We start from the raw sequence: 16,795 nt of genomic DNA, 5'->3' as shown, positions 1-16,795 counted from the left end.
TAAATTAATTGAAATGAAACACAATCAGCACAGCCCTTTTAGCTGGATATTTGTTCCTTGAGGTTTTACATTACTTTGTTTACTTTGCTCCAATGTACATATATACACATCTAAAAAAAGAACATATATTGCTTTTATGTAATTATGTAAAAAACTTTAACTATCTAACAACATAACTTCAACTGCACCTGGTAAAGTCAGTGAAAGTTTTCATATATCTTCCCCATTCTTTCCTGATACTTCCTGTGCAGACATACACAATAGCTACATGACAAACTTTCCCTGGAACGATATTGTAGCAACTCGGCTACAAGGGGAGGAGACTAGGATTTGGAATTCCCTCCTTTCTTTCTGGTATAATGATAAATCTGGAGGTATAAGTGAAGACAATCAGCACAAGCTGAGGAGAGCAGCTAGTGCATTCAAACCATAAAGAGTAATAATTTTACGTGTTGCCAATTCATCAAACCTGTTCTCAATCTCCAACATGCAGTGCCAGATAAATTCACTGTACATTATTGGACTCATTCTGCTTTTATCTCATTGCCTTCCTGCATCATATGGTAAGAAAAATTTCTATTTTATTTACATTACTGGTGCAATAGCAATATACACATTCAAGGAAGGCAGGCAGGCAGGAAGTAAGGTGCTGTTCACTAAAATGTATATTTTTTTATGTTTGATGTTTCATATGATAGTATATGATTATGTATATTACATTTTTTGTTTCATTTTTTATATCCACAGATTTATGCATAGCTTAAATTATGGTACTTCATAGTCTCTAAATTATCACTGCTTTGCACACAAGTTATACACAGTTAGGGAGTGGTATTTTATGAACTCTTGAAATATCTAATCATTTTTTCAAAAATCCCAAATACTTTCTATTATTCCTGGGAAGTACATTTCAAACATATTTTTCATAACTATTCATAACTTCTTGCCTGTTTTAGGTTGGCGCACATTTTTTACATATAGAGAACAATATTACAGCATAGCCACCATTGAACTATGCTGGATATAAAACAAATGGCTGGCCATAATCAGCTGAAAGATCCCTACAGCATTTCCCATAGTTCAGGGGATTATGGAATATACTCTTCTAATCAGTGTTAGTTGACCTTGAAATTTCCTATTCCCCTAGTCCCAAGTATTCTGTATAATAGATCCTATACATCTATCCTAAGATGGTTTGCAATGTACATTCATTTTTATATTCTTTGCAGTTACTAAATTCCAACCTATAGCTTTCATTTTGGCACTTTTACTAAACAGGTGTTAAATAGTAGAGGGATCTATGGTAACTAGTTAGGGTGATGGTGGAAAGGATGTTTTGTTGTCAGTGCTAAATCTACTCCTTCTCTTGCATTCTATGGCACTTGCGCAAATGGTTTATCAGACACCAATGCAAAGGTGGAAGTAGGGAATCCGCGCTCTGCCAATTAGCACCTGATGAATGAATGCATCAATCCTCCCGAACAGATGTACCGAACATCCCAAACAATTGAACTTTCAATAGGAGAGAGGAGAGCACTCTGACGCAGATTAACTGCTTGTGAATAATATTTATTAGTGGTGCTTGCGAAGCAAAGCATCACTACTGTTATCTTGCAAACTTATTTAGTGGTGCTTGCGAAGCAAAGCATCACTACTGTTATTTTAGTGGTGCTTGCGAAGCAAAGCATCACTACTGTTATCTTGTTTTAGTGGTGCTTGCGAAGCAAAGCATCACTACTGTTATCTTGCAAACTTATTTTTATTCTTCTTCCGTATGAAAGTTTGGCGCGTAACTAGTCCCGCACCGTTTGTCCTAGACCCATGAATGAGGTGTCAAATCGTGCGGCTTAATCGGGAATGGGGTGGTATGACTTTTCTAAGGGGTGGGTGGTTAATTGCCCCTTGCGGGGGCAATTAACCACCCCGAAAAGTCCCATAGATTAACATTGAGGCCAACTTTTGACGGATTCTAGCGCAGAGAGGGAATCTTGTAGAAACGTTAAATTTACAACATTTGAAGAGGTTTGCGACCTGTGTCAGATGATACCCCACACGAGGGTATAAGTTTTACCCCCGGGGCAGGAGAGGTCCCCAAATTTGCCCCATTGACTTATAATGGGGAATTTATCGAATAATTAGTTTGTCGCAGACCCATGAATGAGGTGTCAAACCGTTCATCTTATTCGGGAATGGGGTGTTGTGACTTTTCTGTCCTATTTTGGGGACCCAAAAAAGTGAGCGGAGCCGCAAACAACCAATCAGATTTTCCCTATTGACTTCAATGAGAAAATGTAAACAGCTGTAATTCTCACAGTAATAAAGCCAGAGCTCCCAAACTTGGCACCGTGGGTCACTGGGTGACTGCGGCCAAAATTTACAAAAAGTGGGCGGAGTCTACAACAGCCAATCAAATTTCAGCCATTCAATTAAATAGGAAAATTTTAAACTGCTGCCGCTCTTAGACGGTTAATGGCAGCCTCCTCAAAGTTGGCACAGTTGGTCACTGGGGGACTGGGATTAAAATTAAGAAAAGTGGGTGGAGCCAAAACCAACCAATCAGATTTCTTTGATTGGTTTTAATGGGAAAAATTAAGAAGGCTGCCATTCTCTCAGTATTGATGTCAGGGACCTTGAATATCACAAATGTGGTCGCTGGGGGTTTCCACTTCAAGTTTAGAAAAAGTGGGCGGAGCCACCAACAACCAATCAAATTTCATTCATTGATTTTCAATAGAAAAAAATAGAAATGCTGCCATTTTTACACATTAAATGACAGCATTCCCAAACTTTGGTATGTTAGTCACTGAGTGACTGTGGTTCACAATTAGGAAAAAAAGGGGCGGGGCAACAACAGCCAATCAGATTTGGGCCTGAGTTTTGCCACGGCAAGCACCACTCACATTTTCTTCAGGAAATGTACCTCTCTAGTTCAAGCTGCTATACACTATGTATAGCAGCTTAAATAAATATTATTCACAAGCAGTTAATCTGCGTCAGAGTGCTCTCCTCTCTCCTATTGAAAGACCAATGCAAAGGTGTTTTCATATGTTGGAGGATTTTGGAGGCAAAAAAAGTCTGCAATCACCCTTAGATGTTATATACCTTGGACTGATCAATGCTAATTCCTGATTGGTAACTACAGATAGTTCCAAAGGTATAATTTAATTATAATGACGCTCATTTACTAAAGCTGGTAAAATTTCCCCTTAGTGCAGGAACTAATAAAAACAGAAATAAATTTGAATTGATCTGTGGGGGAGAATGCTTCGATTCTTTGATTGGTTTGCTTTCGGTTACTGCACTGGGGCAGTTTTGCCCAGTGTGATTCAATGAGCCCAGTGAGTTGGTGTGTAGAGCCTAGAGATATAAGGTTTCATTAAAGTAAACCAGGGTTGGAAGTGCAAGAGCACTAGGGGTGCAAGAAGGCAGGCAAGAAGTGCTTATTCTGCAGGCACACCTTCCCCTGGTCTGTATGTGCCCATTTTTTACACTTAGTACGCTGCCCAGAAGGTTATCAATGACCCATATACAGTTAGCTTAATGACCTGATATACTGGTTGGTTTACTCAGCAAAGATATTTGTGCAATTTAATCAATCTATGTAGCAAACAAATCAATCTATTCTGCTACCAACGGCACAAGGATCATTTCCTCCATTGGCATATATATGCATACTTTAGGGGGTTATTTACTAAACTCCGAATGCAAAAATCACGAAAAATCTGTGATTTTTCTTTTAGAAAAATCACAAATTTTTCTGAATTTATTAAACCCAGAGGATGGAAAAGTCTGAATCTGAAAATCCAGACCTGTCGAGGTTGCATATAAGTCCCCCAATACCCCGAAGTTATCGGGCAAAATTCTGAGTTTTCGGGTGAAAAAATCCAAAAAAATCATGAAAATCGGATTTTTCGTGATTTTTTTCCGCAAACAAAATTTTCAGGAAAGTGTATTAATAAATAAGCCCAAAAACCCGTGCGGATTTGGTCAGAGTTTTTTTCAGAAAATACTGAGATAAATTTGGACTTTGATAAATAACCCCCTTAGTGTTTCTTTTCGGAAATCCACACTGTTTGTGTTTACAGGCTGACTCAGGGCACATGTATAGAGGACAAGAATGCATGCCTTTAAACTAACAAGATGAGGTGTAGAAACTTAGGGGATGATTCATGTAGCAACCCCAAAATGAGGACCAGAATAAAGCTGATGAGTCCGCAAACTCTTACAAATATAAATGGTGTGGAAAACAGCACATTTGCTTTTCTCTGCTGACATATACTGAATACACCAGTAGAGAGAAATATTGTTGTGCCATTATCCTAAATCTTAGGGAATTACGAAGTAATGTGTTATACATTTATATCAGGCAATTTTAAGGTGTTTTTTTTCAGTTTATCATCCAGATCACCCAGATGATATAATCAAAACATAATCTCTAATTGTCTAATACATTACATTTAGAATAGCAATGTGATCCTTAGAAAGCTGTAAAATCATTTTTATATATTTGCAGGAGGCTCAGCAGTGAGGGAGCTGCGTTGCCAATGTATAAATACCGTATCAACCGCCTTTCACAAAAAACACATTCGTTCCCTGGAGGTTTATCCAAAAGGTCCTCATTGTGCCAGGGTGGAAGTAATGTAAGTATGAGCATTAAAATAAACATGTGGGGTTTATATACTCACAGTGGACATATCTGTACCTGTGTTGTTACCCATCCAACTAATCAGCAATTAGGACTTAATAGACTGCTGCCAGTAAAATAATGAAACCAATGTTTATTTAATCACTATGGCTTACTGCCCTGGTACATATTTGTCCAGTGTTAATAATTAGCCACATAAACATTACAGTGATTTGACTGCTTAGTGATCTTAACTCTAGGTGACAGTGAGTGGTTCTTTTCCCTGTACCCTGTATGAGAAAAGCAGCTTCAGCACAGCCCTGTGTTTTACAAAGCATTATTTATCTTTTTGTCATGTGGTTTTAATACAGAGCCTTTCAGTGATCTTGGTAACCCTACTAATCCAAAGGGAAAAGCTGTCATGCAGTTACAAATGCAGTCAGCTTTATCAAAGGATATATTTTTTTTTTTCCATTTTTTTTTCCATTTTTTTTTAAAGCAAAGCTCATTGTAACTTTAATCCATTTACCTTAAATTTCCAAAAAATCATGAATTAACCATTGCCATACACTGAAGGAATTCATTACAGTTCCTTCAGTCTAGATAATTTGAGTATTAAAAAAAAAAGTAAATCTTCAGCTGTATATTTGTCTTTAGCTGGCCATAGACATGCAGATATACAGTACCTTCAATATCAAACAAATGATCGTGTGGTGCCATCTCCAGACCTACCACTAACCATTCAGATCAAATAAAGTAGTAAAAGACGATGTTCTGCCCCTGACAGCAGTCATGCGAAAGTTATGTCCGACAAAAGCTGGTGAAAGCCTCCCTCTAATATCGTCAGATCAGCAATACATGCAGAGAAATTATTGGTAGCCGACAGAAATATTCTAACCTGTTCAATCACCTAAACAAAAGATGGCCATAGCACGAAAAATGGTGGGACGCTCCACACACAATCCGAACACGTGTGACTCCAAAAGTCAACGGGCACCTTTTTGGTCTCATCTGCTTTTTTGTCACTTTTTTCTCTTGCCGACTTTTTTTAATGGCAAGATTTTTCATGGCACTTTTTTTCCAGAAACTCCAAAATATCTAATACATTAACACAGGAATAACAAGTTTCCATGGTTTCACTCTTGCCCACACCAATGTCTATGCATTCTTATCAGGATATCTTTTCATAAATTCAGGTTTTAGGATGTCCATGATACTGTATAACAACCCTACCGGTTTCATATGTTGGCATGTTGGTGCATAGAAATGCTTACTGACATATCCAATATCAATTTCCTATTCTATTTATAATTTTTGTCATCATTGGAGCATTCATAGAATTACCTTTAGCTTAGTCCACACCAGGCGATTCGGGGAGATTTAGCACCTGGCGACTGATCGCCTCTTCTTTGAGGCGATTAATCTCCCTGAACCGCTTCCTCTTCTACTGCACCGGCTGTAATGAGAGTCGCGGCGCTTTGTTTTACGAAGTCTCCCGAAGTTGCCTCGTGTATGTCATAATGCATAACGATTAGTCGCCAGGTGCTAAATCTCCCCAAATCGCCTGGTGTGGACTAAGCCTTAGAAGTTACTTGGAGCCTTGAGGCTGTACTGATATAATTATCTGATTTCTGAGGTGCAGCAAATAGTGAATTACTTTTAATAGTATAATAAATAATCAATATTTTTTTGAGTTAAAGATAGTATAAGGCCGAGTGATTTAGTTGGAAGAATAAACAGGAGCAAGATAAGAGGATAGAGCATGAGGCCCTGTTGAGCTAAGTATTAGTTGCTGTATCTGAAGGCAAGGGAAAACAGAACATGTATAGATATGGGACTTAAAGGAAGGCATTAAAATAGCATACAGTGCAAGTCCATGGCTTTGATGTTGCAAAGAACACTGTAGAGACTAACAGATATGGCGCCATCATTTTTGGAGATGTGTTTCCTGTTTTGCTGGGGTCTTGAGAAATTACAGAACAACCAGACACTTGCTCTGTGTAACCAAAGACTTGACTCCCAGACATCAGCGATCTGGGATATGAATGATTCCCAGCTCCCCCATGCATGAGATTTTGCAAAGACCGTTTTTCAAAGATAAAGTGTCACTTTGAGTTCACCCTGTATCTGTCCATGCTAAATTTAATTAAGAGAGCAGCATGCTTCTGAAATGTTTATAATTACATGGCCTTATCAACTAGTCCCATAACCAGAAACAATTTAAAATATCTAGTTACTTTTGTGGTACTTTTGTGGTCAAATACAGAGGTCTAATTGCTCAAGTAAAACAAAAATGATTTTTGTATGCTAGTGATGAGGGCTTTATATACATACAGTATAGGCACCCAAGGGCCCATGCCTAGGAGGCAGCTTTAGGGGGGCAGCCCTCAGGTGCTTCTCCCTAGCTGCCACCAGAGACTACCTGGATAAATCCAATGGCAAAACTGGGGGGGGGTTGGTTTGAGCGGGTCACCAGGCAATTTGTGGCAGAAGTGACTTAACACAATGAGGAAGTGTTGCATAAGATATCACTTCCGCAATATGGAGGGGTGCAAGTGCCTAGGGTAACACCGGACCTAAATACATAGCTGAACTCGAGAAAGTTCCATCATTCATTTTTCTTACTGCATTTGTGTGTGTGAATGGCATCAGTTCTAGCAAACTGGTTTATGGCAATAGACAGTAGTATGTGATTGTGTGTGTTGGTGAAACCCCTAAGGGAACTCTAAAAGTACTTCTAGCTCAAAACTGGTGTTAAAGGAACAGTTCAGTTTAAAAATAAAAACTGGGTAACTAGATAGTATGTGCAAAATAAAAAAATGTTTCTAATTTAGTTAATTAGCCAAAAATGTAATTTATAAAGGCTGGAGTGAGTTGATGTCTAACATAACAGAACAGAACACTACTTACTGCTTTTCAGCTCTCTAACTTTGAGTTAGTCATTGACTTTAAGGGGGGCCACATGGGATAACTGTTTAGTGAGTTTATAACTGATCATTAGCATGCAGCTCAGATTCAAAAGCAGCATTTATGACCCATGTGCCCCCCCCCCTCTCAAATCTCTGATTGGTTACTGACTGGTAACCTATTAGTGGAAGCCAAGAGAGCTGCAAAGCAGGAAGTAGTGTTCTGGCTATTATGTTACACATCCAGTCACTCCAGCCTTTATACATTACATTTTTGGCTAACTAACTATATTAGAAAGATTTTTTATTTTTACCCAGTTTTTATTTTTACACTAGACAATTCCTTTAATTCAAGGGTTCCTTTGTGTTCTAAACACCATGTTCTTTGCAAATGTATGCAATTTATCAGAGCAGGCTGGATATAGTGTATATAGAAGCAGTGGCATAACTAGATGCTACCAATATTTGTTGAAATTGCTCATTATTTAGGGCCTCATGGGACCCCTATTCCTCCTGCCCCCCCCCTGCAGCCGCCGGGTCTGTGTCCTCTGTAGTTACGGCCCTATACACAAGCAAAACTTGTCCTGGCATTTTTTACTGGTCTCTATATGATGCTGATTGGTAGCAGTTAGCAAATATAAATACATATTATGCTTATATAAACATATGGCATAAATAAACATGGGCCTTTACTTTATTAGCATGGGGACACCAAGTTTTCTGGTATTTGTCATATTTGTAAAATACACTCTACAGTGATAACCTATTGTGGAAGCACACAGTATAATGCAATTAAGAGAGATAAAAGAAACCATACAGGCAGTCACACTAAGCTTTTAAAAAAATCACCCAAATGAATGATAATGCATATATAAATCTAAGCTTTATACACATACCAGTTTACTGCACAACAGTGGAGTGGGTACAATACTTTACTTATTAACATACTATGGCCCAGGTTGTTCTTTTCCCATTCCTTTTTCAGATAAACATGACATGTGAGATACAAAACATATGAGGACACTGACTGGCCTCCAGAAGCAAGAGTAATATAACTTCTTAGGTCAGGTATTTGTGGGGGCTGGATGCTGAACAGAACTTTCTCTAAACACCATGGAATTGTGCTCTACAAAATGAAAAACTCTTGAAGCGATTCTGGGTTTACAGTATATTCAGAAAATGACGCACCCCCTGAAGAATTCAATCACTTGTTTTATTTGCTGGGTCTGTTCTCCTATGCCTGTTCTCCTATGCGGAAAGCAAATGCACCGACCTGGGAATTTCTAACGCAGTTCTGTTCCCCTATTTTACATATATTTCCCAGATATCCCTTGCACGATTTAAGGGCTCACTTAAGACCACAACCAAAATTGTGATTTCACACTCAGCCTACTGACATCATTCATTAAAAGGTAGTTGCATCCAAAGATGCGCCTTACATTTCCATTTCAGAATTTGCCAGAGTGGGTATTGTGTCATTTCAGGTGCTCACTGTAAAGATGATGTTTGTCTGTTATTCATTAAATGTAAGTGTTAAAGCACCACACAGAGAGCATGATGACGTTACAAGTCTGGGTTCCCGTGTCAGTAGGCGCACTTATCAAAATGTCAACAGGGAATAAACTTACAGTAGCAAGTTGAAACTGAATTTATTGGGGCTTTCATTACATAGTGAATAGTGAATTCAGCTTCCTTCAAAGCAGGTGATGAAATCACAATTGGTGTCATTTATGAACACTGGGCAAACTGGTACCTGGCAGTGCACCATAGCAGCCAATCAGTGGTCAGCTTTCTTCAGCCAGTTACAGGTAAAACCATGATAGCAAACATCTGATTGGTTGCCAAGGGTTAATTTTTCAGTGCAAATTTTATAAATGGATCTCAATGATATTGTATGTTTATACATCTGTATTTACAAGACATAAAAATGTACTGAGACGTGCCTCTAGTATAAATGAAATGGAATGTGCAAAGGTTTAATCACCTTGTGTATAAATAATCACCTTTAAATGCTTCTTATGAATTTCCCAGCTTGGGGTTCCTTTATCTATGAGTTCATAACCGCAGCTTATTTTGGAACATCAGCAGCACAGCTAATCTATCACTTGCTGAAATTTAGAGAAAAAGTTGACACTATCTTAACGTATTTATTTTAATTTTTCCAATACACATTCACATTTTTTTACAAAGTTTTACAAAGTTAATTGTATATTGCTTTTGTTTATCCCTTTCTGTGTCTCTTTTTGTAGCAGAACATTTTTTCAAGAGTCATAACCAGTAGTGCAGAGAAGATAGAGAGCCAGATAAATATTGATTTAAATTTTATTTGTTAAGATGTATTTACAAAGTGACAACATATTAAACCATGCTGTGCAATAGAAGGGTGTATTCATCAGCCATACAAATTACATACAGACACTAATCATTATTGCAAATACAATTAGAAACCAATTAGAATTACTAGGTAGTTTTACTACGTTCTCTAAATTAATTGTTTCTTAAAGGGCATATAAAGGCAAATACAATAAAATCCCATTTTTACTTTCTTTAATGAAAAAGAAACCTATCTCCAATATTCTTTAATTAAAAAATGTGTACCATTTTTATAAGAAACCTGACTGTATGCAGTGAAATTCTCCCTTCATTTACTGCTGTGGATAGGAATTGTCAGATGGTCCCTAACTGCTGAGCAGGGAAACAATAAACTTATGAACAGCAGGGGGAGCCCCCACCTTACTTCCCAGCCATGCAGAACTCAAGCAGCTTTGTTTATGATGATCCCTAAGCAGCCCAGACCACACTGAGCATGTGCACAGTCTTAGTCTTGCAAATATGTTTAACAAAGTTAGATGGTGACCCCCTCTAGCCAACTTTGAAAGCATAAATTATTTGTTTGATTAGGCTTGTGGTGGAGTAAGTTCATGTTTATATTTATTATACAAAATACATAATTTCTAGCCTTATTCTATTTTAGACTTTACATGCCCTTTAAAAAGTTGTATGTTTATGTAAATATTAACAATGCTGACTACCTGGGTAACTCACTTTCTGTAGAATACAGCTCTTGGTTACCTCTATAGGTGAACATGGCAGATAACGTGGAGGCCCATACATTTAAATAGTGATCCACTACTTCCACTAAAGATCGATACCCAGATATTGCTGCTTAAAAAAGACAATAAATGTTTGTCCAGCCTTCCGCCTAGAACTTAAATTCACTTAGAAGCCCTGACTGTAAGATGGAAAAAACGGAAACTGCATAACTCTACTGGAAAACCTTTACATAATGCTAATAACTCTATTTATTTGGTTATGATTTACATTTTATACAATACTTTTGTATTATATACTTTACTTTACACTATACTTATTAACACATGTTGAACATCCAGCAGATGCTTACTTTCTTCTACTTTCTTTTTGGCTTAGTGTGACATTGCGCAATGGAGTTCAGCACTGTTTAGATCCAGACACAAAGTGGTTAACATCTGTTGTCAAAAAGATTCTCAGAAGGTAAACTCAATTAATTTGCATGAGCATGCATACACAGTACTTTAAAAATGGGGTATGATCAGTTGGTTGGGATACAGATGGAGAAATGCAGAGTGTTACGAAACACTGCTAGGAGACACAGGTAAGACTGAGAGGAACAGTGGAACAGAGGAACAGAGGAACATTTGATTTTATCACTGAAGATCTTACATAATCTGTTAAGAGCCACTAGTAGCAATATTTGTTGTGGATGCAAGATGCCAAAAAATAACCTGCTATAAACAATACTGAAAATTGCATCTGCTAAAACACATGTAGTATCTTAGCAAAGCCAATTATCACTGTTGTCTATTTGTAGCCATGACAAGTAGCTGCTACTTGTATCTCTATGTGTCTTCACCCTTAAAGTTAATAGGAAAAAATTCAAGTATCAAGTAAGATCGTGCCCTGCACTAAAAAAGTGAATAATAACGGGATAGATGTACGCCACATTTTCCTATAGCATTATCAAGCCACTGCTTACTTTTATACATGCTTTTTACAGAGGTACTCAGGATAGTTCAGTATGAGGTTTACAACAGATCAGTGACATTTAGAGGCCCATTTATCAAAGGTCGAATTTCAAATTCATGTGAGTTTTTTAAAATTTGAATATACTCACAATTTGACTGGGAGGTTACTTAAGAAAAAAATTAGAATGGCTAATATTTGATCAAATGTTTCCAACCCGAAAATTTTAATAGTATTCGATTTGTATTCGGTTCGTACGAATTGAATTTTTCTCCCGAAAAAAAAGTAGATTATCATGAAGGTTATTAAAATCTCCAAATGCCTCGATGGACCTCTGCCATTGACTTGTACATGAACTCGGCAGGTTTTAGGTAGTGAATATTCAAATTAGGACTGTTTCCATGGTCGAGGTGTGATAAATCTCACATTTAAATTTACATTAGAATAGGGGATTAACAATTCGAATGTGTGAATTTTTAAACTCAAAATTTTGAATTTGAATTGACTATTTGACCCTCGATAAATTTGATTTTTTTTCTGGGAGTGATACCTGAGGAGTAATGTAATAAAAGGTGCTAAAGTTGCCCAGGAGCTGAAACCCATAGTAACCAATCAGCAGCTAGAATTCACTTGTCACCTGTTTAAAAATAAACATCTTATGCTATAGGCGAACTTAGTGGTTTTTATTGCATATAGGGTTGGACTATCTAGCAAAAAACTTGCATACAGCTGTTCAGAATTCTACCAATGCACCGACAGCATAACACTTTATTTTCCAAGTACAGCAGCCTAGCTCTGGGAGCATGGTTTAAAGATGGTTTAAAGGCTTGCACATGTACTCTTTAAAGCCATTTATTATTTTTTAAAAAAAAGGAGCAACGGAAGAAAAGTAAAAAAAAAAAAAACTCCTGAAAAAATGCTTATATATGTGAATAGAATGCATAGAAAAATGCTTAAACGTGACCACACCATTAAGCCTAAATTTCTCCTTTTACGTTTTCAGTGCTGCAAAATGTATATTTTGTAGCTGCAGCTTGGGTATTCAGAAGTTGCACAAAGTAGAACCAAGTTTATTAGGTTTACTGTTATATGAAGGAGTCAAACTGAAAAGGAAACATGATTGTTTACACTTAAAGGAGAAGGAAAGCTATGGAGGTATTTTATAGATTAGCTGCAATAGTGCAAGCTAGAATGCTATATTTATTCTGTAGAATGTTTTACCATACCTGAGTAAAAAGCTCTAGAAGCTCTCTGCTTGTTTGGGATAGCAGCTGCAGTATTAGCTTTGTGTGGCATCACTTCCTGTCTGAGTTTCTCCCTGCTAACTTATAGCTCTGGGCTCGGATTACAGCAGAGAAGGGAGAGGGGGAAGTGTAGCAAACTGAGCATGTTCTTGCCCTCAGGGCAATGAGGTTTAAGCTGAAGGCAGGAAGTCTGATACAGAAGTCCATGTGTACACAATAGAAGGAAAGAAATACAGTGTTTCTTTTGACAGAGGACTCAGAGCAGCATTACTTTGAGGGTTTACTGGTATATTTAGGTGAACCTTTCTGATAAGGCTCACTTAGTTTTAACCTTTCCTTCTCCTTTAAAGCAATAGTAACACTATCCAAATATACTGTATCTGGAATGTGTAACTAGCACTTTAAAGCATTCCAGTTCCCTCTCTGCAGACCTCAATGATCCCCTGACAGTGTCTTAGTAGCTGAGAGCTGCTTTGAGGGCTTGTCAAAGGCTGAGGACAGATGTTTAGAATTACTCAGCCTATTGGGGCTTTGGACCCTTAAGCCTAAATCAGTTACTGAGAGATCATGGAAAGGAAATGCAAAACGTATTCTAATGGGAAGCTGCAATTATTTGTCATTTTACAATAGTTTAAAGGCTTATTTTATTAAATTTAAAAATCTTGTTTTTCATGATTCGAGTTTTTAGCAATCAATTTGAGTTTTCTAATTTTCTAGATTTTTTTTTCAAATTTTCTGAATATTTGAGATTTCTAAAATAAAAAAACCTCAAATTAAAGAATTCAGCGCATAAAAGCTTCTGAGTTTGTAAAAGTCAATTGGAGGTGTATTTTCAAAATCCACATTAAGTTTGAGTATTCAGACAACATTAGTGATTTGGCAGACTTTTTGAAATAAAGAGATTTTAGAGCTTTTTTTGCATTCTTTTACTTGATCACATTTTTATAAATATGCTGGCAATCAATAGAAAACTGCATACCATTTTAGTAAATATTACTAGTGCTTGTTACTGGGTGCAAAAGACACTTAATCGGTGATCAGTTATAAATAGAAAAGTGCTGTGATGTCACAATATTAATTCATTTTATTTGCTTTATTGATACAGGAATTCACAGAAGAAATGAAGAACCAAAGTTCGCATCAGTTTCTTTATATTATTGTGTGTGATTTGTCAAAGGCATAAATCCCTATTGCACTCCCTCTTTCATTCAGCAGTCTAAATCTTCTCAATAAACAGTATCCAATAACAAGTGCAGGCAAGGGGTGCAGTTAGACTCAGGTCCATAGGGGATATCTTGTTGTGAACTCCTACAAAATTATGCCACCATATGAGTTTTTGCAGGGGTGTGGCCAAAAGGGGGGGTGTTATGGTTTGCTTCAGGGCCTGTTGGAATGTAGTTATGCCACTGACAGTATCAACTTCATAACCTGGTATTGGAATGGGCCATATGTTATGAGTGAAGACAGCACACACAGATATGAGGAGAAATGTATGTAAAGTAGATACGAATGAACATGCTAAGAACATTAATGGAATGAGTTTTGGCACCATACATTTATTAAAGAGCAGCTTTTAAAGGCACAGAAGATGGAATTACATGCTATGAGTTAGTTGAATATTTTTGTTTTACAGCACTAGTATTTTGGTTTATAATAATTCTTGTCACATGACTGATGTTATTATCAATATAGATCAGTATATTGTATACTCATCCCGTACTTTCAAGAACATACTGTTTATAAAAGGGCATGGAAGAGTTCACACATTTATTTGTGGTTGCTTTAAGTCTGTTCACTACAGCCACAGTATTTTCTAGTGATGTTATATATTCCCTTTAATTAATTTGGTCAGAATTAAAGTTTTTTTGAGTGTTGTCCCTTCCGGGTTTCATGCAACGATAGATGCTGTATACCAGCCATAGTCCTAATGTCATTGGACATGTGGCCAAATTAAAACAGTAACATCAAAGAACAAAACATGTACTGTCATATATTTTGTAATCTTTAAAGGCTTATCAAAATACAATTTTTTGCCATGACATGCATTCAGTATGTCTGGTTATAACGTGTGTTTATCCATTTGTCCGTCTTCGCGGTTTTTTTTGTTGTTTGTTTTTTAATTTCCATATTCAACTCCCTATATGTATTACTATTATATTTAATAATACTTAATAAGTGTGGGGCATATACATTTTATATACTAACTTTTTTTTATTAAATAAAAGCACTCATTTATAAAAGCTTCCCTTCTGCTATTTGTGTTTGTTTTTCATATTTCCTAATTTTGTAAGATTTTTGTGTTAATAGGAGCCTATTATTGTACAGGTATGGGACCTGTTATCCAGAATGCTCGGGACATGGGGGTTTCCGGATAACGGATCTTTCCCTAATTTGGGTCTTCATGCCTTAAGTCTACTAGAAATTCATTTAAACATTAAATAAACCCAAAAGGCTGGTTTTGCTTCCAATAAGGATTAATTATATCTTAGTTTGGATCAAGTACAATGTACTGTTTTATTATTACAGAGAAAAAGGAAATCATTTTTAAAAATTTGTATTATTTGGATAAAATGGAGTCTATGGGAGACAGCCATTCTGTAATTTGGAGCTTTCTGGATATTGGGTTTCCGGATAAGGGACCCTATACCTGTACAGGTATAGGACCTGTTATCCAGAATACTTGTGACCTGGGGTTTTTCCGGTTAACGGATAATTTGCATCTTCATACCTTAAAGGGGTTGTTCACCTTTGCATTAACTGTTAGTATGATGTAGAGAGGGATATTCTGAGACAATTTGCAATTGGTTTTCATTTTTTATTATTTAAGGTTTTTGAGTTATTTAGCTTTTTATTCAACAACTCCTCACATTTGCATTTAAGCAATCTGGTATCTAGGGTCCAAATGCCCCTAGCAACCATGCACTGATTTGAATAAGAGACTGGAATATGAATATGAGAGTCCTGAATAGAAAGATGAGTAATAAAAATTAGCAATGATAATAAATTTGTAGCCTTACAGAGCATTTATTTTTAAGAAGGGGTCAGCATCGCCCATTTGAAAGCTGCAAAGAGTCAGAAGAAGAAGGCAAATAACTAATAAACTATAAAAAGTAAATAATGAAAACCATGTGAAAAGTTGCTTAGAATTGGCCATTCTATAACATACTTACCTTAAAGGTGAACCACCACTTTAACTCTACCAGAAAATCATGTAAACATTAAATAAACCCAATAGGCTGGTTTTGCCTCCAATACGGATTCATAATATCTTAGTTAGGATGAAGTTCAAGGTACTGTTTTAGTATTACAGAGAAAAAGGAAATCATTTAAAAAAAAATAATTATATAATGTAGTTTCTGGATATTGGATTCCATACCTGTACCACTATGTCAAATCTTGGCCAGGGGGCCTATCAGTATTTCTCTCTAACGGGGAACAATAAGCTACTGATATGGTCTGGAAGGTGCAAAACAATAGCTACATTAAGCCCCTGCATGGCCACCTTTACAATGCACTGGTATAAAATTGTGTATTTGCATTTAAAGCTCTCACAAAGTTTCTTATACAGACTCCTGAGTAGGCATAGGGGAACCGACTTGATATCAGCCTGTAGGGTACACTTTATAACAGTTAACAGACAAGCTGTGTATAATACATTGCTATTATTTCTTACACAGGATGATAAACAGTGTTTAAATGCCATTCATGACTCTCTACAGAACTATAAAATAGGGCATTCCTTGTCAATAAATAGTTCGTTGTACTGTAGGTGCATCCCCTGCAAGGATTGTAAAGAGTGGGTTTTAGAATCGGTGATAAGAAATTCATAAAATCTCAGCTAAAAAGAGTGTTTGAACCAATGCATTTTGAGAGCAACTATGGACACAGCCATTATGGACCATCGAAAGTTAATCAGCCAAGTTAATTTTAAAACCCACAGCATTTTTATCCAAATATAGTGCAAACATATTACATCATAATGTATATGTACAGGTATGGGATCTTTTATCCGGAACCAG

The 16,795-nt window shown here is 36.7% G+C and overlaps 1 protein-coding gene across 1 annotated transcript; it reads left to right on the top strand.

Moving 5' to 3' along the window:
- Positions 1-380: 380 nt before the first annotated feature.
- On the top strand, positions 381-15,009 carry cxcl2.S (C-X-C motif chemokine ligand 2 S homeolog). Its single transcript, XM_018243454.2, has 4 exons — positions 381-563; positions 4,514-4,640; positions 10,960-11,043; positions 13,882-15,009. Exons 1-4 carry the CDS (start codon positions 488-490, stop codon positions 13,898-13,900), a joined length of 306 nt encoding a protein of 101 aa, XP_018098943.1. The 5' UTR covers positions 381-487; the 3' UTR covers positions 13,901-15,009.
- Positions 15,010-16,795: the final 1,786 nt, after the last annotated feature.

This window comes from Xenopus laevis, chromosome 1S (genome assembly GCF_017654675.1).
Source record: "Xenopus laevis strain J_2021 chromosome 1S, Xenopus_laevis_v10.1, whole genome shotgun sequence".
Classification (NCBI taxonomy): domain Eukaryota; kingdom Metazoa; phylum Chordata; class Amphibia; order Anura; family Pipidae; genus Xenopus; species Xenopus laevis.
Note: the sequence above shows the minus strand (reverse complement) of the source record. Positions and strands in the feature narration are given on the sequence as shown.